This window comes from Diceros bicornis, chromosome 34 (genome assembly GCF_020826845.1).
Source record: "Diceros bicornis minor isolate mBicDic1 chromosome 34, mDicBic1.mat.cur, whole genome shotgun sequence".
NCBI classification, from domain to species: domain Eukaryota; kingdom Metazoa; phylum Chordata; class Mammalia; order Perissodactyla; family Rhinocerotidae; genus Diceros; species Diceros bicornis.
In genome coordinates, this window is record NC_080773.1 from 24,013,342 (window position 1) to 24,040,884 (window position 27,543).

The 27,543-nt window shown below is 51.5% G+C and overlaps 1 protein-coding gene across 1 annotated transcript; it reads right to left on the reverse strand.

The window, feature by feature from the left end:
- ODAD1 (outer dynein arm docking complex subunit 1) lies at nucleotides 1-23,978 on the reverse strand. The gene is made up of 15 exons (XM_058529732.1): nucleotides 23,777-23,978; nucleotides 23,332-23,424; nucleotides 22,018-22,117; nucleotides 21,681-21,870; nucleotides 9,975-10,097; nucleotides 9,510-9,623; nucleotides 5,736-5,803; nucleotides 5,290-5,477; nucleotides 4,943-5,077; nucleotides 4,143-4,225; nucleotides 3,855-4,023; nucleotides 1,585-1,748; nucleotides 1,378-1,481; nucleotides 980-1,058; nucleotides 1-907 (listed from the first exon to the last, which is right to left on the reverse strand). The coding sequence occupies exons 2-15, from the start codon at nucleotides 23,399-23,401 to the stop codon at nucleotides 404-406; spliced, it is 2,091 nt and encodes a 696-aa protein (XP_058385715.1). The 5' UTR covers nucleotides 23,402-23,424; nucleotides 23,777-23,978; the 3' UTR covers nucleotides 1-403.
- Between the last annotated feature and the right edge of the window lie 3,565 nt (nucleotides 23,979-27,543).

The following is a 27,543-nucleotide window of genomic DNA, read 5'->3' on the forward strand; positions in this document are numbered from 1 at the left end:
AGGTGGAAATGCGGAGGGGGAATTCGAAATGGAGAAGCAGAAACAGGATGGGGTGGGGGCGGACAAGCAGAGAGCTTAGAGCAGAGATGGGGAGACAGACGTGGTGACAAGACAGACACACAGAATGGGAACCCACGAGAACAGGAGATTGGGAGACAGAAAGGGAAAGGAGGGTCGGAAACAGAGAGAAAGGGACGAGGAGACAGAGATGAGGAGATGATGAAGCGCAGATGGAGAGAGATACAGGGGCACGAGGAAGGGGAGTTGGGGACAGAGCTGGGGGCAAAGAGGCACAGAGGCTTGGAACTGGATAGAAAGATGGATGGTCAAAGGGAAAGTCAGGAGGCAGAGACACAGACAAGGCCCCGCCAGGAGCCAGGGGCGGGCTGGGCACCAGGTGCCCCTAGTTGTCGTTCCGGGAGTCTTTGCTGGCGGTGGAGTCCGGGCCAGTGCTGGAGGCAGGGCCAGTGCTCGAGACTTGGCCTCTGCTGGACTCGAGGCCTCCGCTCGATTCTGACCCAGGGACTCTGCTCTCCACGCCACCAAAGCTTTCGTGGCCTCTGCTGGACCCCAAGTACCCAGTGGACCCCAGGTAGCCACTAGAGCTGAGGGGTCTGAAGGTCACTCGGCCCGGAGTCGAGCCCCGGCTGGACGTCGGTGCCCCATTGGCGCTGGTGGAGCCAAAGGTGACGTGGCCGACATTGGAGCTGGTGGCACGGCCGCCACTGGACACCAGGATGCCGCTAGTCCTGTGGCTCAAGATGGAGCCGGGGACATTACTGTGGGGTGTGCCTAAGCTGGCCTTCTGGGGGCTGGGGAGGCTTATGCTGGGGACCCGCTCGGCCTTCCTCGCAGCCTCGGCCAGCTCCTTCAGGTGCTGCTCCCGTGCCTGCTCCCGGACCTCCAGCTGCGGGGGAGGCGGGTTAGGGCCCAGAGGAGGGCTGAGGTCCTCCCCCACCCCAGCAGGCCCCCTCCTCACCGACTTCACCACCTGACTCAGCAGCTCCTCCCTGCTCATGGGATAGTCGTCTTTGGTCTCAAAACCTGGGGGGTCCTCCCTCAAGTGGGGGGAAGACAGGAAGGGAGTACAGTCGCAACCCACAAAAGGCCGACGGCTCCTCGTTGCCGCACCAGACCCCTCAGCCATGCTCCGGCCAGCCCTGAGTGCCCTTTCCCCTTCGGACCTCCCAGGGCCCCAGAGTCGCATACTGTCCCCTGGAGCCCCGACTCCTGGTTCCCCCAAAGCACCCACTCCATCTTCTACTCCTGCCCAGAGCCCTCTGGTCCCAAAGAGCCCCCCAAAACCCTCCATCCCATTTCTCCCCCCTGCCCCCATGGCGTCGCCTTCCCCTCCCCTCCCTCTGGCCCGTGCCTCACAGATTGTCAGGGAGCTGAGGTGTGGCCATCTTCTTCAGGAGATCCTCAGGGCTCTGGCCCAGCACGAGGAGGGCTGCGTTCGCTAAGCCGGAGGAGGTGTAGCTCTGGGGGGGGGGCAGGAAGCCAGGGGTCCACTCAGACCCGTTCCCCAGGCCCTGGCCTCCAAGCTCCAGCTCCCTGTGCCCTCCACGCCCCCTGCATCCTCACCTGGGCGTCTACAAAGGCCTGCACCGTCAGGAGCTCCACCAGCCGCTTCTCGATGAGGCCCAGGAAGAGGCCGATGTCCCGGTCTCGCATGTAGGTCTTGACCCCCAGGAGGTCGTTGATGGCGGTGCTGTCACACTGGGCCCGGGTGAAGAGCTGCTGGATGTCTGGGGTCAGAGGGACAGGCCGTCACGGAGCCGGTGCCCGCTGGGTGCCAGCCCTCTCCCCTCCTCCAGTCCCCACTGCCCCATTCTATGGAGGCAGCAAGCAGGGCTCAGAGGTGGAACAGGACTTGCCCGATCTCAGCCGGCCAGGCCGTGGGAGGGCGCGGTGTGTGCCTAGCACGGGACTCGGAGCCACAGAAGGCAAGAAGGGAGGGAGATCAAAGGAAAACCTGAGACAGGCACCTCCACACTGAAAGACCTCTCCACACAGCTCAGGAACACCCACCTTCCATCCAACCCAGCCGTTCCTCAGCTCGGGATCTCTCCCCGAGAAACACTCACACGCGTGCTCCACGGGAGAGGTGGGAGGAAACCCATGGCAGTATCCAAGCTGCTTTGCTTGTGGTTTTTAATGTTGGACCCCAGTTGCACACGACTGGATTAATCATGGTCCTTGGTTGACCCGCTGCTCACTGTCATGGCCCACTCTCACAACTGGCCCGTGCGTGCGTGGCCCGCTTGTGTTTCGTTAGTTAACTGGTTGTTGTTAATGAACTAAGAAGGCACCCATGACCTTGACGAAAGTCTGCACCCAGCCAGATGGCATCCCCACCTCCCGTCCCCGTGCCTCCTCCACCTGCGCCCCAGGGTCATATACAGCTTCCTCCTGGGGGCCCTCCCTGAACATCCCCCAGACGGCTCACTGAGCTGAAGGTCATTCCCCAAACCCACTCCTTCTCCTGTTCCCATCTCAGGGAGGGGCCTCACCCTCACCAGGCCAGACCCCAGTGCATCTCCCCCCTCCCCCCCATAGGCCATCAGTCCCATACCTCTGTGCTCCATCCGCCCCTCTCCATCCTCGCCCCCTAACCTCCCTATGCACCACCCTCTCCTGCTCACAACCCTCCCATGGCTCCCCAGGAAAATGCCCCAGTGCCCCAGCCTGGCATCCCTTCAGGGTCTGGCCCTCTTCAAGTCCCACCCACAGCCCTGCCTTCCCCTCTCTGCACAGAGAACCTACATCCCCTGAATGCACCTCCAGGCCTTGGCGCCACCTGCTGGGAGCATCCCTCCTCCCCAGTTTTGTCAGTTAAATACTCATCCTTCAAAGTCAGCCTCAAGCATTACACTTCCAGGAGGCCCTCCCCGGCCCCCAGCAGAGCCTGTTCCATGGGTGTGCAACCTGCACGGTGGCACACGGTCCTGTGCTCAGAAGGCCCCCATTTGGTCTGATGCTCTGCTGTTGCCACCTTGAAATTCTTGACAATTTTTTAACAAAGGTCCCCGCATTTTCGTTTTGCACTGGGCCCCACAAATTCTGGTCCCGTGTTCCATCTGAGTTAGGGGCTCCTCTGGCTCCTGCAGTGCACTGGGTGTCCTCCATCCTCGCCCCGGGGTTAGGAGCACCCAGCACTCGTGTCAGTCTGCCCCGGGGTCCTCATCACCCAGCACAGGGCTTGGCACAGCGGTCACAGCAACGGAGGGAAGCAGGATCTGCCAGTCATTCAGCTTCTCCTGTGCGCCTCCGGGTGGCTCTCCTGCTTGCTTCTCACCACCCGTCTCTCTCCACCTCCAGCTGTCAGCCCGTCATCCCACCTAATCTCATGACAACCCTACCAAGTGGGCACTGCCATCCTGTTTCCAGAGGGGCTCAGATAGAGGAACCCACACACCAAGGTTCACCAGTGGTGGAGCTGGGACTCAAACCCAGAACAGCCTGACTCTTGAGCGCTCTGCACTGGAAGGATGAATGGAGGATGGGTGGGTGGATGGGTGGATGATGGATGGAGACTGGATGGACAATGGATATGGGACAGTTGGATTGATGGAAGATGAATGGATAAATACTGGATGGATGGATGGATGGATGGATGGATGGATGGATGGATGGACGGACAGTTGGGTTGCTGGATGGATGAATGGATAAATACTGGATGGATGGATGGGTGGATGGATGATGGATGGATGATGGACGGATAGATATGGGATGGACCGACGAAGCGAGTGCACAAACTCATCCATGGAATGCCTCCAAGCGGCCAGCCCGGGACTGGGCCCTCCGCGTGCTCATCGCATCCTCCCAGATGAGGAAGTGGGACGGGGGCTCACCGGCCTTGAGCTTCTCCAGCTGCCTCCGAAAGTCCCGGAAGCGCGCCTCCAGCTTCTCTGCCTCCGCGTGCACCTCGTCCACGCGCCGCTGCAACTCCGCCCGCTGCCGCTCCTGCAGCGAGCGCCGCTTTTCCTCGCCGGCGCGCGCGCTCGCCATGGCCTCCTGCATCTGTGGGGCGCGGCGGGGCGGAACGCTGGGCCCAGCTCGGGGGGGGGGGGGGGCGACGCGGGGAGAGGCGGGGGGGGCGGGGAGCGAGGAGCGGGGGGGAGCGCGCGGGTCTCGCTCACCTCCTTGATCTCCTCCTGCAGCCGCTCCAGCTCCGAGTTCTGCTCGTTGATGAAGTTGAACTCCGCGAAGTTGCGCTCCTCCACTGGGGCAGAGTCGGGAAAGGCGAAGTCCGGGCAGAAAAACAGAGACAGAGAGACGCACAGAAGAACAGAGAAAGAGATGTTGAGAAAGACAACACAGAGACAAGGAGAGACAGAGACGGAGAGAAAGGGGACACAGAGAAATACAGAGCAGGTCAGAGTGAGGGAAAGAGATCGCGACAGAGAGAAAGCCACGAAGAGACCCAGAAATACCGAGAGGCAGAAACAGAAGAGAGGGAGAGAAAACGGTGGAGGGGGATGAAGAGAGAACCGGGGACCCGGGGAGCCAGACAGCCACAGGCGCGCGGAGAGAGAGACACACAGAGGTTGAGGGGAAGTTTGGGGAGAGACTCGCAGGACCGGGCATGGGGGTGCAATGGGGGGACGCGGGAGGCAGGGAGCCGGACACGCCCCGGGAAATCCGACAGAAACACAAAGACAGAGACACAGACCCTCGGAGAGGACGGAGGGATGCAGAGCGGAGAACACAGAAGGAGGGGGCGGCAGTCCCGAGGCAGGGGTGCGGGAGAGACTGGGGAGGGGTACGGAGCACGCGGGGACGGGGACAGGGGAGGGGACAGGGGGGCGGGGGCAGGACTGGAGGCAGTGAGGGTGAGGAGGGCGCAGCCGGAGCCCGGGTTCCTGCCGCGCCGGTGCGGGCTCCCCAGGGCCGAGGCGGGGCCCGCGCCTGGGCTCCTCCCGCCGCCCCCCGTGCTCACTCTCCAGGTACTTGTCCACCAGCAGGTCCGAGTCGCTCTCCCCGGTCAGCTGGGACAGTTTATTCAGGACGTCCTCGTAGCGCAGCACCAGCCTCTCCTGGGAGGTCTTGCGGAGGCCTTCGGCCACCTCCCGGGCTGCGCGGAGAGGGAGCAGTGAGGCCGGCGTCCAGGGCGGCCACCCGCGCCGAGGGGCCTGGGTGGGATGAGCAAGCCCGGGGCGCACGCTGACCCTGGGGGGCGGGCTGGGCTCGGCCGCGCAGACCCCTGTGCCGCCCCCTGCGGGCCGGTGCCGGGCGGTGCGGGGAGACCCGGAGCGGCCGCGGGCGCCGGTGGAGGCCGGGCCTCACCCCGCTTCTCGCGCCTCTCCACGACGGCGGGGTCCGGCTGCCGCTCGTCGTTCTTGAGCTTGAGGAAGCGGTGCAGCTGCTCCAGGTGCGCGATCTGCCGCTGCAGGGTCTGCACCTCCGTCTCGTTCTGCGCCACCTCCTTCTCCGCGCGCTCGCGCAGCATGCCCATCTTGGCCTTCGCCTCCTCCCTGGGAGAGGTCAGCCGGGGCAGGGAGATTGGAGGTTGGGTGGGGGTCAGCCGGGGGTCACGGGGATGGGCGGGGTCACACCTCGCCCAGGGAGCTGGGAAGTCGGTGGAGGAGGCAGAGAAAGGGGCACCTTATGAAAAAACGTAGGTTCTGACGGTTTCTTGAGTCCGGACCGCCCCCTCCCCGCCACTGCATTAAGAAAAGGTGGGTGCTGTGCTGCGCCCTCCGGACCCCCCAGGACGCCTCCGCGGGCCCTACCTGACGGCGTAGGCCGAGGTGGAGGAGACTATGAGCGCGCTGACCGTGTGTCGGAGCTGCTGGATCTCCTGCCCAGGAACAACACTTCCTGAGCCTCCTCTGTAGGGCTTTCCTGTGGGCCCCGCCTGCCCCAGTGAGAAGGGCGCTCCTGTGCCTTCCAGTGTCGACCTTCCTACTGAGCGGCAGCCCAGCCGGGAAAGGGATTGTAAAGAGGTACGAAGTGAAGGGGAAACCAAACCGAGGAGCTGGATGCGGGGAAACGCTCAGCCCAGGAAGCTCCTGAGAGCACCGAGCTGACTCTCTGGTTGGGGCCAGAAATTTGTGTGAATTTCATCTGTGACCACACTAACCTGTTTTCTAGTTCCACGGAAATGTCTTTGCAGTGTTATGGGTAAAAAGACTTCTTTCAAGAGAAAGAAGGGAGGAAATTATATATATTTTTACATATATATAATGTGTACATATGTATTAATGTATATACACACATATACATATATACATACATATAGATATACACATGCACACATATACATATACACATACGTATATGTATACATATATACATGTACACACATGCATAGACATATACACACATGCATATACATATACTACATATACACTCATGCATATATATACACATATATACATATACACATATATAATGTTTATATATTAATGTAATACACATATACATATGTGTGTATAAACACATATACATATACATATGTGTGCACACGTGTGCACGCGCACGCACACACACACACACACACATTTACTTTTGCAAAAAGAAACTCAGGATGGTTAACCAGAACCTACAGGGGCTGGATGGAAATGAGGTGGAAGAGACGGGGAGGAAATGATGTTTCTCCAGGACACCTTTTGGAACAGTTTTGTTTTGGGGACCATTCACATATTCGTAAAGAAAATTAAATCAATGAGGATAGGGGAGAGAACTAAACCAAATATAGACAGAAGCAAATGCACCTCACTGTACTTCACATGAAGAACAGAACCACATGGAAAACAAAAAATAGGAACTAATCCAAGTGACTTCTGAATACAATAATTTGAAGATCTGTAGATCAATACCCATGCCCTCAGACGACACAACAGACTGTGAACAAATCTTGAACTGTGCGACTTGGGTTGGGGCGGGGGTGGCACAGCTGTAGCAATTCTGAAATTCTTTTGTGTGTTTTGTGGGACCAAGCAAATGAGTAAGCACATGGATGCTGCTGGGAGCCAGGGTTCCCACTGTGGGAGAAGAGAGATAGAAAGATGAAATGGGGGGTGGCCAGCCCAGTGGCACAGTGGTTAAGTTCGGCGCACTCCGCTTTGGCAGCCTCGGTTCACAGGTTCGGATCCGAGGCACCGACCTACACCACTCATCAGCCACACTGTGGCAGCGACCCACATATAACGTAGGGGAAGGCTGGTACAGATGTTAGCTCAGGCCTAATCTTCCTCAAGCAAAAAACGAGAAGGACTGGCAACAGATGTTAGCTCGGGGCTAATCTTCTTCAGCAAAAAAAAAAAAGAAAAGAAAAGAAAAATGAAATGGGGAATGTTGCGGAATCACCCAGTGATGCTGGATTGGAATGAGAGGTATCGACATGAACGCATGATTTTGAAATATATGTGTGTGTTTCCTAGCTCTCTCCAGAGAAGGGGCCTCAAAGCAATGACACCCCAGTAGCAATGGACTCTGAGGGCCTGTATCTTGGTTTCTCAGGATCTACTCCCCACTAGAGAGAACCAGGACTCTGCGGAGAAATGGCTGACTGGAGAGTTTAAACAGAACAAGTACAAGATAACCTGGATTATGTTCCTGCACCAGAAGGTAAGGAAGTGCTCAAAAAAACGATGGGCATGTCCACAGGACATGGAAGCCAGCCTGAAGGGGCTCCCACAAGCCAAATCTGGGACAACTTGAGCATTGTAATGAATAATGACCACTATGGATTATAACCCGTAGAATAAAGCAAGTATACACGAATGCTTACTGATAACATAGAAATATACAGGGGAGAATGAGAAGCCCTTCCTTATGTAAAATGCCACCTTATAAATGTAGAAGAGATGAGAGAGTTATAAAAAGCACCGACTGGCAGCCATTACAGTAATAGTTATTCAGGCAAGAATCATTAATTATTCTGGCTAAAACAATTGAGTGAAAGTATGCCAGGGAACAGAATATTTACACAGTGCCAAAGGATCTCCCCAGCCTACTTATTCCTTACAAAGAGGAAAACTCTAGATTGAAGAAACCTGGCTAACCAAGTGACCCAAGGCAACGTCACGAGTTATGGGACATAACTCATGCACCTCCTGATAAAATGTACCTCCCGATATAATCTCTGTGATTTTCTGCCAAAAATGCACAGCCTGAATCTAATCGTGAAGAAAGATCAGATAAACCCACACTGAGGGGCCTCGTACAACACGACTGGCCTGGGCTTCCAAAATGTCACAGTCACGAAGGGGACTGTTCCAGACGATGGGAGCCAGAACAACCAAAGGCACCATGGGACCCCCACCTGGAGCAGGAAAATCAAATTAGCTGTAAAGGACGTCACTGGGACAATCGGTGAACCTTAAATATGAACTGTTGAGAACTGGAACCATGTGACAGTTACTGACGTGGATAACTCCCCTGTGTTTATGTAAGAAAATGGTCTTGTTCTCAGGAAATACATACTGAAGTTCTTTTTTTTTTTTTTTTGCTGAGGAAGATTTACCCTAAGCTAACATCTGCTGCCAATCTTCCTCTTTTTGTATGTGAGCCCCCGCCACAGCATGGCCACTGACAGACGAGTGGTGTAGGTTTGCGCCCAGGAACCGAACCTGGGCCGCCAAAGCAGACTACGCTGAACTTAACCACTAGGCCACTGGGGCTGGCCCCATACTGAAGCTCTTAGGGGCATAATGTCTGCAGTGTACTCTCGAATAGTTCAGCAACTGTAATAATAAATTACGTTCTGTAAAAATAATAATTACACACACAGAGTAAATGTGACACATTATCAATTGGTGAAGGATATATATAGTTCTTTGTACTATTCTTGCTCCTTTTCTGCAAATTTGAAATTACTTCAAAGTAAAAGGTAACGGCCGGCCCTGTGGCTTAGTGGTTAAGTGCACACGCTCCACTACCGGTGGCCTGGGTTCGGATCCCGGTCGCGCACTGACTCACCACTTCTCTGGCCGTGCTGAGGCCACGTCCCACATACAGCAGCTAGAAGGATGTGCAACTATGACATGCAGCTATCTACTGGGGCTTTGGGGGAAAAAAAGGAGGAGGATTGGCAATAGATGTTAGCTCAGAGCCAGTCTTCCTCAGCAAAAAGAGGAGGATTAGCACAGATGTTAGCTCAGGGCTGATCTTCCTCACAAACAAAAAAAAAAGTAAAAGTTAAAAAAGAAAGAAAGAGCTAGAGAGAGGGGAGGGGAAGGTGGAGGAAGGAAGGGAGGGTTCTTCAAAGGGCTTCAAAGATTATTAAGAAACCCTTAGAATGTACATGGCCTTGCTTGCTCATTGATTGCCCTGGGCGATAATATTCAAAATGACATCTCTGCTTTCTGCAAATCTAAATGAGGCTGCTTTCTTTGTTAGAAGCATCCTAACAAAGTAAACCCATGGCTCAGGTCAGTTCCGTACTTGAGGCCCGAGTGTTGGAGAAGGCAGGGTGCGCGGTTGTGGGGAGGACCTCGGTGGAATCGCTCTCTCCTCCACCCCGGCTGGGCCAAGGGGTCCTGGGTTTCAGGGCCGCTGACCTTCTGCAGCTTGCAGTCCACATTCAGATAGCGGTTCCTCTCGATCCGCAGGAGATCCAGCTCCTCCCGCAGGGCCGCGTTCCGCACTAGCTGCGTGTCAAAGCGACAGGTGACCTGGAGGGTAGGTAGAGGATGCCAAGAGTCTGTCTGAGGCCTGGCCCGCCTCCCTCCTCCACACTCAGCTGAAGTGGGGGCACTTGTCAGAGACGGGGCCAGTTCCCTCTTGGGGGACCCCGAGAGCATTGCCCAGTCCCCCCTCAAGGGCCCAGGCATCAGTCCCCTTTCCTTGGGGACCCTCCATCCCTCCAAGATCTTGTCTCCTGACCCCCCTCAGGGACCCCAGTGTTTCAGGCCTGCCCACATCCAGGAATCTGGTCCACCATTTCTGGAAATTGACCCCACGCTCAGTTCTTCTCCCAATCCCCAGAGTTCAGGCCGGGAGAGAGCCAAGAGGCGGACCCTCACCCTGTCCAGCTGGTCTTCTAGGATCTTGATCCTTCGCCGGATCTTGACCTTCTGATCCAGGATGAATCCCGAGGCTCTGCCATCCTTACCACGGGCAAAGATCCGGGTCTCCCACTCCTGGATCTGGAGGAAAGAGGATGGTACCTGTTTGTTGGCTGAATGTGGGGGAGAGTGAGGGAGCGAGGGAGGAGAGGAGTGGGCAGGTGAGTGACTGAGTGTGGCTGACCCCTGCTGTCCTTGTGGCTCCCCATCTGTCCTACTCTCCGCTGACAGTACCCAACCTTCCATGTGGTTCTGGCTTCCAGCCACAACAAGCCACCCCGACAGCCACATGACCCAGGTCTGGACAGTTCACCTAGAGATGTACATGTGACCCAAGCACAGCCAGCCCAAATCCTTTGCTGGTATTTGGGGGGAAACGCATGTGCTGGATGGATGGGACTCCAGGACTTCCACCGTCATAGTCCCCACCACACGGAGGACCCTGGGAGAAGGAGGCCAACAGACAAAGTGGAGACAAGAGACTGAGAGGTGATGACAATGAGTCCTGATGCCATTGGAGTCTGTGGATCTGACTATACCTGAAACCAGCTTCCAACCTGTCCTTCCCATTTCTAGATTCATCTTTACTTACTTGGGGTGTGCTGTCTCCTCAAATAAAGTGGAAGCTCCCTGAGGGCGGATTTTTGTCTTTTTTGTGCCTGACATGGGTAGGTGCTCAACAAAATGTGCAGACTAAATGAATTGCTTAATAACACATTTCCCAATTTCTGCGCTGTTATGGGTTGAACTGTGTCCCCTGAAAATTCATATGTTGAGGTACTAACCCCCAGGACCTCAGATGTGACCTTATTTGGAGACAGGATCTTTACAGAGGTAATCAAGTTAAGACGAGGTCATTAGGGTGGGCCCTAATCCAGTCTGACTGGTGTCTTTGTAAAAAGGGGAAGTTTGCACACGCAGACACACACACAGGAGCACGCCATGGGAAGATGAAGGCAGAGACTGGGGTGATGCTTCTACATGACAAGGAACACCAAAGATGGCCAGCAAACCACCGGGAGCTGGGAGAGAGGCATGGAACACATTCTCCCTCACAGCCTCAGAAGGAATTGACCCTGCTGACACCTTGATTTTGGACTTCTGGCCTCCAGAACTGTGAGACAATCAATTTCTGTCATATAAGCCACCCAGTTTGCGATGGCAGCCCTAGGAAACTAATATATGCACCAAGGCACCCCAGAGCATTGCAGCAAACTCAAAGGGGACACCGTGAGGATGTTTTAAATTTTTTGTGTGTGTGTGCTGAGGAAGATTGTCCTTGATCTAATATTTGTGCCCATCTTCCTCTATTTTGTATTTGGGTCGCCACTACAGCATGGCTTGATGAGTGGTGTAGGTCTGCGCCCAGGATCCGAACCTGTGAACCTGGGCCACCGAAGTGGAGCAAACCAAACTCAACCACTATGCCACTGGGCCAGCCCCGGGGGATGTTTTAAAGTTTGACAGGGACACATCAACTTTGGTCAGACACCGCATGACCTATGAGCTTGAGGTAGTTCACAGGTTCAACGTGAGACAGTGCTATATTCCTTTCCATGATGTCATATCTTTGTGAAACCGAGTTTTTAGCAGTTGCTGTGATAAAAATCAAATACCCGAAAATGTTACCATTGGGGGAAACTGGGCAAAGTGTACAAGGAATTTCTCTGTATTATTTCTTCCAGCTGCATGCAAATCTACAATTATCCCAGTAAAATTTTCAGTTAAAAAACAAAAAGCAAATACTGGGGCCGGCCTGGTGGTGTATCAGTTAAGTTCACGTGCTCCACTTCAGCGGCCCGGGGTTCGCAGGTTCGGATCCCGGGTGCAGACCAATGCACCGCTTATCAAGCCACGCTGTGGCAGCGTCCCATATAAAGTAGAGGAAGATGGGCACGGATGTTAGCTCAGTGCCAGTCTTCCTCAGCAAAAAGAGGGGGATTGGCAACAGATGTTAGCTGATCTTCCTCACAAAAAAAAAAAATGCAAATACTGCACAGAAATCAGCATGGAATTAGAGTGGCAACTCCAATCTGACTCCAAGATCTGAAAAGTTATGCAGGGCCCAATAGGTACAAACGCCCCACGGGTAAGGAATTGTGTTTTTTAAGAATGAAATACAAATTTTTTTTCAATTAATGTATATTATTTTTTCAAATGGTTTCTAGGTTGTTGGGATGCAAACACTTATTGGGTTGCTGGGTCCAAACCACAGAACTGTTAGCTGTGTGACACTGGAGCCCGCTAGGCCAGCTCTTGAGAGCTGATTGTTACATTTTCAGGATTACATGAAGTAAATTGTTGGTAGCTTGAAATTGACCATCGTATTAGTTTTCTATTTCTGCATAACTAATTATCACAAACTTAGTGGCTTAAAACAACACCCATTTACTATCTGGAAGTTTCCATGGGTCAGGAGTCCGGCACAGCTCAGCTGGATCCTCTGCTCAGGGTCTCACAAAGGTGCAGTCAAGGTGTCAGCCAGGTCTGTGGTCTCGGCTGGGACTCATCACTGGTTGTCGGCAGAATTTGGTTCCTTGCAGCTGTAGGACTGAGGCCCTCAGCTCCCAGGAGCCCCTGGAAATTCCCTGCCATGTGGTCCTTTCCACTGCGTGGCGGCTGCTCCTTCAAGACCAGCAGGAGAGCATCTCTCTTCAGTCTACTAAGGTGCAGTCTTATACAGCATAACCTAATCAGGGGGGTGACACTCCATCACCTGTGCTGTATTCTGTTGGCAAGTCACAGGTTCCCCCCACACAGAAGGGGAGGTCATTATACAAAGACCTGACTTGTTGGGGGTCACTTTAGGGGATGTTCAGAGCCAAGATGACAGTATTTATGTTATGAAAATCAGCAAATGCTATAAATCAGGGCACTTCCTCCCCCAGCCACAATTGCTGGTTTCTCAGCACACCTCTGACTGTTAGAGGTTTCTTTGTGGGCTAAAAAATTACGGGTTCCAGGAACGAAGAAAATTTAGGACCCACTCGTTCAAGAAATTCTTCCCCAGATTAAAAAACACTCTTCCCTCATTTTTTTTTTTTTTTTTGCTGAGGAAGATTCACCCTGAGCTAACATCCACTGCCAGTCTTCTTCTTTTTGTATGTGAGCCACTGTCACAGCATGGCAACTGACAGGTGGTGTGGTTCTGCACCCAGGAACCAAACCTGGGCCGCCGAAGCGGAGCGCACCGAACTTAATCACTAGGCCACCGGGGCAGGCCCTCTCCCAATTTTCAAAAGTATTCAAACTGTGCTTTTCACATTTACGTCTGTAATCCAACTAGAATTAAGTTTTCATATGGTGTGAGGTAGGAAATTTTGGAGTCAGCTTTGTTGAAGTATAAATGACATATAATAAAACTGCACATATTTAAGGTATATAGTTTGATAAGTTTTCCATAATCAAGATAGTGCACATATCAATCACCCCAAAAGTTTCCTGGTGCCTGTTTGTCACTCCTCCCCCCACTTCCTTCCTGCAGCCCCTCCCCCAGGCAGTCACCCGTCTCTTTTCTGTCACTATAGATTAGTTTGCATTTTCTAGAGTTTTATATTAATGGAATCACATAGTATATGCCCTTTTTTTGAGAAGGGAGGGGTCTGGCTTCTTTCACTCAGAACAATTACTTTGAGATTCATCCGTGTTGTTGGGTGTATCATTAGCCCATTCTTTTTTATTGGTGAGTAGTATTCCATTGTATGGATGTACCACAATTTGTTTATCCATTCATCTGTTGGTGGACATTTGGGTTGTTTCCATTCTGAATTTTACAAATAAAGCTGTTATGAACATTCCTGTACAATTCATCGTATGAACATGTGCTTTCTTTCCTCTTGGGTAAACACCTAAGAGTGGAATATCTGAATCATATGGTTGGTGGATGTTTAGTTTTTCAGAAACTGCCAAACTGTTTTCCAAAGTGGTTGTGCCATTTACATTTCCACCAGCAGGGTACAACAGTTCTGGTTCCTCCGGACCCACACCAACACTTGGTATGGTCAGTCTTTTTAACTGTAGCCATTCTAATAGCTGGGTAGAAGTATCTTATAATTTTAATTTGTGTTCCCCTAACGACTAACACTGTTGAGCATCTTTCATGTGCTCATTGCCATCTTATATATTTGCTGAAGCATCTGTTCAAGTCTTTTGCCCATTTCTCCTATTGGATCATTTGTTTTCTCTCTCTTTTTTTTTTTTTTTTTTTTCTTCGCAGGGAAAGATTCGCCCTGAGCTAACATCCGTTGCCAATCTTCCTCTTTTTTTTTTTCCTCCCCAAAGCCCAGTGCATGGTTGTATATTCTAGTTGTAAGTCTTTCTAGTTTCTATATGTGAGCCGCCACCACAGCATGGCTACTGACAGACGGGTGGTGTGGTTCCGCACCTGGGAACCGAGCCTGGGCTGCGGAAGCAGTGAGAGCACCGAACTTTAACCACCAGGCCATCAGGGCTGGCTCATTTGTTTTCTTACTGAGTTTGAGAGTTCTTAACATACTCTGGATATAAGCTCTATATCAGATCATGCTCTGCAAATCCTGTCTCCCAATGTGGGGCTGGTCTTTTCATTCTCCAAACAGTATTTTTTGAAGAGGAGAAGATTTTAAATTTTATGGAGTCCAATTTATCAATTTGTCCATTTATGGATCGTGCTTTTGGTGGTGTTGTATCTCAGACATCTTTGCCTAACTCGAGCTCACAAAGATTTTCTCCTATGTTTCTTGCTAGAAGTTTTATAGTTTTAGGTTTTACATTTAGGTCTATGATAGTTATCTTTTTTTCCTTTAAAAAAAATATTTCTGTGCATAGATCATGTATGCTTTTTTAAAGGGAACATCCTTGAACCACCACCCACATCAAGAACTAGAATACTGACAGCATTGCCAATGCCCCCCTCTCATCACTACCATCTTCCTCTCCATAGAGGTACCACTATTCTGCCTGTGTTAGTTCCTACTGCTGCTGCAACAAAGCACCCTTCCTTTACTGCACTAAAACAAAACAAATTTATTATCTTACAGTTCTGGAGGTCAGAAGTCTGAAATCAGTTTCACTGGGTTAAAAATCAAGGTGTCAGCCAGACCTCATCCCTTCTGGAGGCTCCAGGGGAGAATTTGTTCCTTGCCTTTTCCAGCTTTTGGAGGCAGGATTCCTTGGCTTGTGGCCACTCCAACATCTGCTTCTGTTGTTACATCTCCTCTCTCCGTCGTCATATCATCTTCTCCGACTCTGACCTTCCTGCCTTTCTGTTATAAGGATCCTTGTGATTACATTGGGCCCATTCAGATAATCCAGGGTAATCTTCCCATCTCAAAATCTGCAATCACATCTACAAAGTCTCTTCTGCCGTGTAAAGTAACATATTCACAGGTTCCAAAGATCAAGACCTGGACAACTTTGGAGGGTCATTAATCTGTTTACCACACTTCCCTAAGTGAAATTCATTTCTTCACTTTTCTTTATAGTTTATCACCCATGTATAAACCCTTTAAACAAAAGTTTTGTTTGGCCTGGTTTTGAATTTTATGTAAATGAAATAATGCTGCCTGTATATTTTACGTTTTGCTTCCTTCAAATGTTTGTGAGATCCATCCACGTTGCTGTGTGTAATTGTAATTAATTCATTTTTTATCATTGTATACTATTTCATTATACAAGTGTACCATAATTTATTTATTCATTCAAATATTGATGGAAATTTGAGTTGTTTCTAATTTGGAGCTAGCTAATATGAATAATGCTTCTATCAACATTCTTTTACATGAATCCTGTTTCTCAGAAGTGGAATTGCTGGTTGGAAGGAAGTGTTACTGACAGATCTAAACCGTTTTCTATTGGGAAATGACTTTGGTTTACTTCCTCCCAACACTGTTTCCATGGAAACATACTGGGTTAAGGTAAATATGGAATGCCAGCTGTGTTCCCAGGCAACAATGTTTATTATAAAAATGGCCCCTGATTGGTGAACTACATCAGACTGGAAGGATTGGGAGTGGGCTCATAGGTCTAAGGGCCTGTGTGACAAAGACTGAATAGAAAGTTGGTTTCTTGGTGGGTTGTTTCTTATAACTGAGTACATTCCTGGTGGGGGCTTAGAAGCTAACCTCATGATCTGTTACAAGAGGTGGCTTTTGTTGTGTATGACACTTCCCTATGCCAGGGTGGGCAACACCCACCACCATGTGGTACCATCCAACTGGAGGTGCTGAGAGCAGCCCCTCGAAGCTCAAGGAAGATGTTTGATGCTGTTGTGGTAAGATGCTGTTATTTCTTGTCCTCTATCCTTCCACAAAGTTAAGTGAACCTGGTGCCAAGGTATAGCCTATTGGATCCTGTGAGTGTGAATGTTGGGTAGAACTCAAGAGTGCTTCTGGTCACCATGCCGGTGGACACGACCCCACATCACAGGGTATGTCTATCTTCAAATTTAATAGATAATGGGGGAAAAAACCTTTTCAGAATATATATGACCATTTATACCCCCACCAACAGTTCATAAGAGTTCCCACTGCTCCTTCTCTCCCCAACAATTGGTATTTTCGGACACTAATTTCTGAAAATCTGGTGGGTGTTGAACAATATCTCATGATGATTTTCATTGCCTTTCTCTGATTACTAATGAGTGATGAGTAATTCCTACATTTATTGGACATCTGAAGTTCTTCCTTTTTTGATGTGCCAGCTCGTCCTTTGACAATGTTTTTATTTTTTTTTAATTATTTTATTTATTTTTTTGTGTGAGGAAGATCAGCCCTGAGCTAACATCCGTTCTAATCCTCCTCTTTTTGCTGAGGAAGAGCCAATCCTCCTCCTTTTCTTTCCCCAAAGCCCCAGTAGAGAGTTGTATGTCATAGTTGCACATCCTTCTAGCTGCTGTATGTGGGACGCGGCCTCAGCATGGCTGGAGATGCGGTGCATCGGTGTGCGCCCAGGATCCGAACCCAGGCCGCCAGTAGCGGAGCGAGTGCACTTAACCACTAAGCCACGGGGCCGGCCCTGACAATGTTTTTAATTGGGCTGACTCTTTAATGATTTGTAGGAGTTCCTTAAATGTTCTTGATACTAGTCCTTTGTCAGCTATATGTGTTGCAAATAACCTTCTATTTCATGACTTGCTTTGCACACTCTTTATGGCACTTTTGATGAACAGAAGTCATTAACGTTAAAGTCATGGAATGCATCAATCTCTTCCCTTAAGGAGAGATTTCTGTAACTTATTTAAGAAAGCCTTCCCCACTTCCACACATTGAGACCTTTGACCCATCTGGAATCAGTTTTGGGGTACAGTGTGAGGTAAGGTTCTGGTTTCATCTTACTGTATAGATGTCAGATTTTCACAGCACCATTATTAGAGTCCTCCTTTTCCTGTTTCTTCCTTTTTTTTGTGTGTGAGGAAGATCAGCCCTGAGCTAATATCCATGCTAATCCTCCTCTTTTTGCTGAGGAAGACTGGCCCTGGGCTAACATCCATGCCCATCTTCCTCCACTTTACGTGGGACGCAGCTGCAGCATGGCCGGAGAAGTGGTGCATCAGTGCGCGCCCAGGATCCGAACCCAGGCTGCCAGCAGCGGAGCACATGCATTTAACCACTACAACACGGGGTGGCCCCCTTTTCCTGTTTCTTGAAGTCATACAGCAAGTGTCCACTTATGCATAGGTCTCTTTCAGGGCTCTCTCTTCTGTCCCCTTGATCCAGTTGATTGGCCTGGCACCAATTACAAGAGCCTCATAACAAATGTTAACTGATACAGCAAATCCTTCCACATTGTTGGTCTTTCCTTTAAGTAAATCTTAGCAGTCTTGTTCATCACACTGCCATATAAACGTCAGAATCTGCTTGTCAATTCCATCATTGAAAAAATGACTTTTAGTACTTTGATTGAGATTACATTGAATCTATAAATCAACTTGGAGATCTTACATTTTACAACACTAACTCCTCAAATCCATGAATATGGTATATATCTACATTTATTAAGTTCTTAATTTCCTTCAATAAAATTTTACAATTACTCCACAGAGGTCTTGCACATTTTTGTTAGATTTCTTCCTAGGCACTTCTTTTTGCTATTATAAATTTATGTTTTCTTCTTTTCTTTTCTTTTTTTTTTTTTTGGTTAGGAAGACTGGCCCTGGCCCTGGCCCTAACATCTGTGCCCATCTTACTCTTTTTTGTATGTGGGACGCCACCACAGCATGGCTTGATGAGTGGTGTGTCGGTCCGTGCCCGGGATTTGAACCTGCGAACCCCGGGCTGCCAAAGTGGAGTGCGTGAACTTAACCGCTATGCCACCAGGCCAGCCCCGTTCTTTTATTTTCTAATAGTTATTGCTAATACATAGAAATATCATTAACTTTGAATATTATTTGTATCCAGCCACATTGTTAAAATACCTTGTTAATTATAATAAGTTAGTGTCAGATTCTTTTGGATGTTCTATGTACATAAATATATAATCTGCAAATACTGACAGTTTCATTTCTTCCTCTCCAATCTTTAAATTATTCTTTTCTTTTCCTTGCCAGAGTGCACTGTATCTGACCTCCAATGCTAAGCAGAAGTGGTGCTAGCTGACATCTTTATGTTGTTACTGATCTCAAAGAGAATTTCTTTTCATGTTTTGCTATTAAATATGATATTTGCTGTGGATGTTTTATGGTTGCCCTTTATTAAATTTGGAAAATTTCCTTTTATTCCTGGATTTCTAAGAGGTTTTTTTTATTGTGAAATTTTTGTTGTACATTATTGTTTGTCAGTCACCATATAAATGCATCCCTCCAGCCCTTGTGCCCACCTCCCACCTCCCTTGCCCCTGGTAACCACCAAATAGTTCTATCTGTCCGTATGTTGGTTTATCTTCCTCATATGAGTGAAATCATGAAGTGTTTGTCTTTCTCCTTCTGGCTTATTTCGCTTAACATAATACTCTCCAGGTCCATCCATGTTGTTGCAAATGGGACGGTTTTGTCTTTTTTTATGGCTGAGTAGTATTCCATGGTGTATATATACCACATCTTCTTTATTCTAAGAGTTTTTAACATGAATGGATGCTGAATTTTATCGAGTACTTTTTTATATCTATGTAGACTGCTGCCATGAACTGGGAGGTCCAAGGACTGTTTGTCAGTCTCCGATGTGATAAGTTCAGAAAATGGGAGGAAACATTTAGAAACAGGACACACAAGACGCAAGCCTTACAAAAGTCCCAGTCAGTAGCAGATTGGAAGTTTTAGCATATAGTTTGAGAAATGCTATGGCTAGCTCTACGTTTCTCTTTGCCAGAAAATATCTATTCTGCTCTCTCATTCATGGATGATATTTTCACTGGGTACAGGATTCTAAGGTGACAGTTTTCTCTCTTAGTACAGTGAAGTTATAATATCACTTACTGTCTTCTGACTTCTAATGTTTCTTTTTTGAGAAATCAGCTGCCAATCTAACTGTGGGTCCTATGAAAATACAGTCATGTGTCACTTAACAATGAGGATGCGTTCTGAGAAATGCATCATTAGGTGACTTCACTGTCATGCACACATCACAGAGTGTACTTACACAAACCTAGACGGTATAGCCTGATACACACCTAGGCTCTATGGTACTAATCTTATGGGACCACCATCGTACCTGCGGTCCATCATTGACTGAAACGTCATTATGTGGTGTATGACTGTAAGGCCTTTTTTTATTTTCTGGCTGCTTTTATATTCTGAAATTCCCCTATGTTCTGTATAAGTGAGGACTTTTTACTCATCTTGTTTTGGACTCTAAAGCATCCTTGAATCTGTGGATTTGTTCTTTCATTCGTTCTGGAAAATTCTCAGATATTGACACACATTACCTCTGTCCCACTGTTGTTCTGTTCTTCTGAAACTCTTATTAGATGTATATTTAACCTCACTATATCTGCAATGTCTCTTAACCACCCCTCCATATTTCCCATCTTTTTATCTCTCTGTGCTGGATTCTGAATTATTTCTTCTGAACAAATTCTCTCTTCAGCTTTTATTTGGCTTATTATCTGTCTCTCCAGGAGACTATAAACTACATGAGAGCAAGGCCCTGTCTGTTCTGTTCACTGCTGTGTCCTCAACACCTAGAAGAGTACCTGGCACTTAGCAGGCACTCAATCAATATTTGTTGGATGAATGAATGTCACTAGATAACTACATCCTTTCTTGACCTCATGGGGCACTTGCCAGAGCTCTATTTTAGGGACCCTGATCTACAATTCTCCATAATCACGTTTGTTAGGGCAAAGAAATCCATGGAGTCGAGCAAATAAAATCATCCTGCTTGGGCCTGACTCTGGTGAGCCTCCATGGAATACTAAGGAGAATCAATTCAAGCAGCCAACACTCACTAAGCCACTGTACTATCAGGAAACAGCCCAAAGTCTGGTGTGCATGAATCAGAATCCAGCTGTGAAAAGATAATATGAAGAGCTGAACAAACAGATTGATTGAGAGTCAAAAGTAGTAAAGCTATAGACCCTGTGGTAGACAGAATAATGCCCTTCCTCAAAAGATGTCCACATCCTAATCCCTGCAATCTGTGATTACGTGACCTTAAATGGCAAAAAAGACTTTGTCGATGTGATTAAGTTAAGGACCTTGAGACGAGGAGATGATCCTGGGCTATCTGGGTGGGCCCGGTATAATCACAGTCATTATAAGTAAAAGAGAGAGAGTCAGAACCAGAGAAGAAGGGGAGATGACAAAAGCCGAGGTCAGGGTGACGCAGCGTGAGGAATACTCAGCCAGTGATCGCCAGCTTAGAAGATAAAGAAAGGAGATGCTAGCCGAGGAATGAAGGTGGCTCTAGAAGCTGGAAAAGGCCAGGAAACGGATTCTCCCCTGAAGCTTCCAGAAGGAACACAGCCCTGCCAACACCCTGATTTTAGCCCAGTGAAATCCATTGTGGACTTCTGTCCTCCAGCATTAAAAGATAATTAATTTGTGTTATTTGAAGCCATCAAGTCTGTGGTACTTTGTTACAGCAGCAATGGCAAACTAATACAGACCACCAAGATAAGTAACTTTTACACTCCTGTTTGTGATCCAATAGTGTACAAGAAATCATCTGGTCTAGGCAAGCAACTTTTTTTTTAAATGAAGACTAGAATAGAAAATAGAATGAATTCCACATAGAAAAAGTAAGTATTATTTGATGAAACTTGTTTCAGATATATGTGTGTGTGTTTACATCCATGTGCTTCTGTGTGCGTATGAACTGCATTGCAAGGAGTCATGGTCATCAAAACTTGAAAGAACTCCAGCCTCGAAAAGCCACATTGTTTCCAAGGTCACATAGCAAGACCTTGGGGCAGGTGGGATTAAAAATCTGTCTAGACTTTGCTGCATTACCAACATCCTCTTTTTGCAGATGAAGAAACTGGGGCCCAGGGAGGTGAAGACTTGCCCGTGGTCACACAGCTCTGATGTGGCAGGACCAGGATCCTAGTGCAGGTTTCACTGACTCCAGAAGGTGAACATTTCCCCTTAACCACACCAGCCCCTCAACACCCATATTCCTGCTGGAGACCGAACACAGCTCTCCCAGGTGGATGCTTTCAACAACCCCATCTTTCAGATGAGGAAGCTAAGGCTCAAAGAGGTTACACACTTGCCGCTAAATAGCATCCACAGAGTCAGGGCTCAGAACCCACCTGTCTATCCAGGGCTCTGGTCTGCTCTTGCAGCTCCGTGACCTCGGCCTGCACCTGGGCCTGGCACTTCAGCAGGTGGCCCATGTTCTCCAGCCTCTTGCTGTCTCGCAGCCGCTTGGCCTGGCTCTGGGCGACGCTGATTTGCACCTGCAGTTGGTCCCGGACCTCCTGCAGGCGCTGGATCTCCTCGCTGTCCCGGCAGGGAGGTGGAGGAGAGGCCCACAAGGGGCAGAGCTCAGCATCACTAACGGCTGGACACACTGGGCCTGCCCTCCCCTCCTCAGACCCAGGAGTCCGGCCCCCAGCCCCTTTACCAGCCCCCTCGCACTCAGCTCACAGTTGCTTGTTGATGCGCTGGTGGACCTCCTTGCCATAGGCCCGCCTTTCCCCCTCCATCACTTTGCATTGTCGCTGCAGTCTGCTCAGCTCCCAATCCACTGCAGCAGGACCAGGCAAGGGACTCAATAGGAATCCAGGCCCCAGCCCCTTCCTCCCTGGGACCTAGGAATTCTGGCTCCCTTAGGGTCACGCAAACTGCAGCTGAACTGCAGACTCAGTCCCCAGTGCCCCTCTAGGTCTGCATCTCAGTTCCTGTATCCCTCAAGCTTCCTTATCCCTTCTTACTCCCCAGACCCCAAGTTAACCTAGGGATTTTTCCCCTAACCCACTCCCGCTCCAGGTTTGGGCACACATCTGTTTCCCCACTAGAGGGCGCTCCTGGAAGGCGTCACGGTCCTCAGGGACCCGCCGCACAGGACGTGGAACTTGAAAGCTGAGAACAGATGCCAAGCCAGTATTCTTGCTCCCTCCCTTCCCTTTCAGCGCCACCGCCCAGCAGTCCTCAGCCCCATCCTCCCGCCTCCTCACTCTCAGCCTATCGCCTAGGCTCAGGCTTTATTCTCTCTGCCTGGACCATCACCTCAGCCTCCTCCTCAACCTCCCGGCCTCCCCTCACAGCTCCAGAGGGTCTTTCTACCCCCAGAGCGGACCCTGCCTCTCCTCTGCTCACAGGCCTCCCCCAGTGCTCCAGCGCCCTCAGGACACAGTCCCAGCTCCTCAGCCTGGTGTTCAAGGCCCCACACGACCTGACCCTACCCACCTCTCCAGCCTCGTCCACCAGCTCCCCACCAGCCATGGTCCAGTGGTTCTCAACCAGGAGGGATTCTGCCCCCCCATGGACATTTGGCTATGCCTGGGGACATTTCTGGTTGTCACAATGTGGGGGGAGGGGGATGCTACTGGCATGTAGTGGACAGAGGCCAGGGACGCTGCTGAGCATCCTACAATGCACAGGACAGCCCCCACGACACAGAATTATCTGACCCCAAGTGTCAATGGTGCGGAAGATGAGAAACCCCGCTCTAGCCTCATGCTGTACCCTCTGCTGAAACACTCTTTCCTTCCTTCTCCCCTTGGTCATTCCTGGGAGGAGTTCTGGGCCCCACTCAAACTTCTCCTCCTGCAGGAAGTCTTCTCGGCCCGCCCGCTCCCCAGGCTTGGCCACCCCATCTGTCCTGCTCCACCTCCATTCGGGTACTAGAGGGCTCTCCTGGAAGCCCTCCCAGTCCCCAGTGCCTGGCAGCTCAGGACCTGGAACTTGGGAAAACGCAGGAAAAGAATGAGTGAAATAAAGCAAGAAGGTATGAATTACCTATTCCCTCCAGGAAGGCCTCGCTTCCATCCTCGGAGCGGGTGCTCCCTGGAGAGAGTCCCAAAGGCATCTTGGCCAAAGGAGGTGGGGTTCCTGTAGGGACGACACGGGAGCCCTTCAGACAGCGGGCGGGAGAGGGCCCGGAGGAGAGTGGGCGACGAACGGCGAGGGGGTAGGATTTGGAAGAGGGTGACCCCGAACACCTCTGGCCTTTCCTTGAGTCTCATTTCCTCCAGTGGGCTGCAGGGGTCCCCTCTCCGGCCTCTCCCCCACCCCTCCCGACCTCCCGCCTCTCACATGCTGTCTTGCGTCGCGGCTCTGACTCTGGCGCGGGGGACAGGTCCCCTAGACTCTCGGTATCTCTGCGGCGGGGCTGCTTGGGGAAGGGGTCACAAAGGAAGGGGAAAGCCCCGGCCGGCTGTGGGGGGCGAGGCCCGGGCCCTACCTGCTGGAGTGCCCGACCTGTCCTCGGCGCTTCAAGCTCACTGTTGTGGTCTGGTTACTGCGGAGATAAGGGGCCAATGAGGCCTGAGGACCGCGGCCGGGGAGGGACCAAGGCAGCGCGGAGAGGGCGCGGGAGGGGAGGCTGGGGAGGAGGGGCCGAGGAGGCCGCAAGTGCTGGGTCCCGGGCGCTTTGAACAGACGCGTGGGGGAGCCCTCCAAGGGGCGGGGCTAGGAGGGCTGTAAGGGGCGTGGTCTGCGAGGGGTGGGGCTATGGGGGTCGGAAAGTGGAGGCTAGGAGGGCAATGAAGGGCCGGACAGTGGGGGGCCTGCGAGGGACGTTGCTGGAAGGGCTTGCGAGGTGAGGGGCACGGGTCCCTGTAGGGGGCGGGGCCTGGGGGGGGCCCTGCGAGGGGCGTGGCATGGGAACCTGTAGGAGGCGGGGCTTGGGGGGCCCTGCGAGGGGCGGGGCACGGGTCCCTGTCAGGAGCGGGGCCTGGGGGGCCCTGCGAGGGGCGTGGCATGGGAACCTGTAGGGGGCGGGGCCTGGGGGGGCCCTGCGAGGGGCGTGGCATGGGAACCTGTAGGAGGCGGGGCTTGGGGGGCCCTGAGAGGGGCGGGGCACGGGTCCCTGTCAGGAGCGGGGCCTGGGGGGCCCTGCGAGGGGCGGGGCACGGGGACCTGTAGGGGGCGGGGCTTGGGGGGCCCTAGGAGGGGCGGGGCAGGGGTCCCTGTAGGGGGCGGGGTCGGGGGCCTGCGAGGGGAGGGGCACGGGTCCATGTGGGGGCGGCCTGCTGGGAGCCCTGGGAGGGGAGGGGCACGGGTCCCTGTAGGGGGCGAGACAGCGGGGCCTTGGGAGGGGAGGGGCACAGGTACAAGAGGAGGGTGGGGGCTGTGGGGCTACGGGGGCGTGGTTGGAGGAACACGCGAGGGGTCCGGTGGGAGGGCACAGGAGGGCCGCTGGCTCCCGGGACGTGCGGGGCACGGGGCTCATCAGGAGGCACTCAGGGTCGGAGGGCCTGTGGGAGGTGGGGATGGTCTGTGTGGGGAGCACGGGCCTGTGAGGGGCGGGCTGTGTGTTTCCGGGAGGAGGAGGCAGGAGCTGAGAGAGCCTGTGGAGGCAGGGCTGGGAGGGAAGCGTCTGCAAGGCTCTGGAGCTAGGCCGAAGTCTGTCGGACGCGCCCTGAGAGATGCGTGTCTTAAGCTGATTAAGACCACGCTGAGGATTCATTAGCAGGGAGGCGGTGTGGATGCTGGGAGTTGTGAGGGGGAGGAGCGCTCACCACCACCTCAGGTCCTCACAACGGCTCACTACGCATGCGCAGTCAACGGCCTCCAGGGAAGCCGCCAAAAACCCTTTGCTGTCTGCGGAGTCCGCGCACTGAGGCGGAAGTGGGCGGGGCCTAGGGCGCTTCGCTCCGCCTCTGCCTTCCGGCCACGCCCTGTCTGGCCACACCCCCTCGCTCCGCAGGGCCCGCCCCCCGGGCGGGGGACTGCTCCCCACGTGGGCCTCCCTGCAGCGGGCCGGCAGTGGGCGCCGCTCCCTGCAGCCTGGGTGTGCCTGACGCCTGCGGTTTCCTGTGGGAGGAAGCGGCCCGCGGGCGCTCAGCTCAGCTCGTAGCCTTGGAGGCCCGGGAGGGGGAGATCCTGCCACCGCTCCCGGGTCCCCTGATTCTTCCCCTCCACAGGGCCCTAGCATGGGGGACTCCCGAACATCCCCAGGAGACGCAAGTCTGGCGTTCATTCCACTCGGGGAACTTGATTCAAAGTCCTAGCCTCCTGTCCACCTCCCTCGCTCAAATTTCCGTCTCCCTCTTTTCTGGTTCCCAGGTTCCTCCCAAGACTAGGTCCGGTTCCCTTTGCCTGCACCCCAGGAAGAGCAGAGGACGCTCCAGGCCCTAATTTTTCCCAGTGACCCAGACTTTCTGATTTCCTTGGGGTTCTGAGCTCAGAGCCTCTCTGTCCTCAAAGGCTTAAATTTGAGACTACTTATTTCCCAACCCAGAGACCCTCATTTTGTACTCCCAACCTTTTAGCCTTGGAGCCCAAAGGACCCAAGAATTTGCCCCTTCCCCAAGTCCTAGAGTCCTCGATCTGGGGTCCCCCAGTACTGAATCCACTCAGGGCCCCAATGCCTCCTGTAACTAGCACATACAACAGTGCTGTGCCAGGGGACTACTCTTAGAACCACCCTATGAGGTATTTACTATTTTTAGTCCTATTTTACAAATAAAGAAACTGAGGCCTAGAGAGGTTATTAGTAACTTGCCCAAAATCACAGCTAATGAGTAAAGCAGCTTGGATTTGAATCCAGCCACTGTGTCTCTAAAGTCTGTGCTATACTGTTACCCAGCTTCCAGGTCACTCGAGTACCCACCCAGTCACTGAAGTGCCCATCCCTCACCCCCTCAGGGAGCCCAGATGACCAACCACTCTCCCTCCCCCTAGCTCCGGCCCCATCAGATACCCAGACATCCCATCATCCAGCTCTCTTCCTTTGCAGGAACCCAGGATGTCAGTCCACCAGCTCTCAATTCCACTTCAGGACCCCAGACAACTGGACACCTCACTTTTCACCAGCAGCCAACTCTTCCAAGAGACCCACGTACATAGTAGTCACCCCCCACCCTAATTCAATATCCCAAGAATACATAATAATCATCATCATCATACTTAACATTAAGTCCCCAGTATTGCACTTCTGTTTAAAACCTCCAGTGGCTTCCCACCGCACTTAGAATAAAATCCAGGCTCCTCTAGGCTTCAAGGGCTCTCTTTGATTTCCCTTCCTACCCCTCCCTCTAGCTCCCTATGTTCTAGCCACATTGGCCCTTCTGTCTGCTCCCCAAACAACCTGAGCTTGTTCTCAAAGCCCTTTACACTTCCTCTTCCTCCCAGCATTCAAATGACTCCTGTCTTCAGGTCTCCTTCAGGTCTCGGCTCAGATGTCACCTCCTCAGAGAGGCCTCGCCTGATGACCCTGTTTAAAGTCGCCTCGCCTCATTACCTCCATCACTCTATTTTATTTCCTTCAAAGCACTTAGCACTCTGTGATATTTATCGGCTTCAGTGATATGTTTCCTCTTTATTGTCTGTCTCCCTTAAACTGGAAGGTAGACTCCATAATAACAGAAGGGCTCGCATTTGTTTTCTTCATTATTAACTCCTGGTTCAAAATAGATGTTCAATAAATATTTGATGAAGAAAGGGATGAACGTGTTAGGTGTGTTAGTGTACTGGTATGACCTTATTCATTTAGAATAAGTATCAGAATTATTATCTGTATTAGTATATTGTCAGTATTATTAGTATTATTGTACCCACCTCACAGATTAGGAAACCAGGGCTCAGAGAGGTGAAATAATTGGTGACCCCCAGGCAGAAAACGGTAGCGCTGGGACTCTCAACCTCCACTTCCTGCCGCCTTCCAGAGTTTCACTCTTCCCCATTCCCATCCTCTGACCCCCACTGTGGTGCCAGCTCCACCAGCTCCACCAGCCCCCAGCCCACTGCACACGGCAGGAATCTGACCTCCTCCCCAGACTCCCATCCCTGTGGGTATCCAGTCCTAAGCTCCATCAAGGAAAGCAGACATCCGATCCCAGGATGCGACCCAGAACGGAGGCCTGAGATTCGGGCCCTCCCACCCTCTGACGCTTGCCCCACCCCAGGGCCCCTGGTCCACCCGGCGTGCTCCAAGGACTTCTCAACCCTGGGAGATGAGAAGATGCTTGTCTGGAGGCAACGGGTGGGGGCCCAGAGAAGGAGGAA

Excerpts from the sequence above, each read along its gene's own strand:
- ODAD1 (XM_058529732.1), bottom strand. The coding sequence starts at position 23,401 with ATGCCTTTGGGACTCTCTCCAGGGAGCACCCGCTCCGAGGATGGAAGC. Across the intron at positions 5,804-9,509 it reads TGGACTGCAAGCTGCAGAAG|GAGATCCAGCAGCTCCGACA; the intron begins GTCAGCGGCCCT and ends GTTCCTGGGCAG. Across the intron at positions 5,478-5,735 it reads ACCTCGGCCTACGCCGTCAG|GGAGGAGGCGAAGGCCAAGA; the intron begins GTAGGGCCCGCG and ends GACCTCTCCCAG.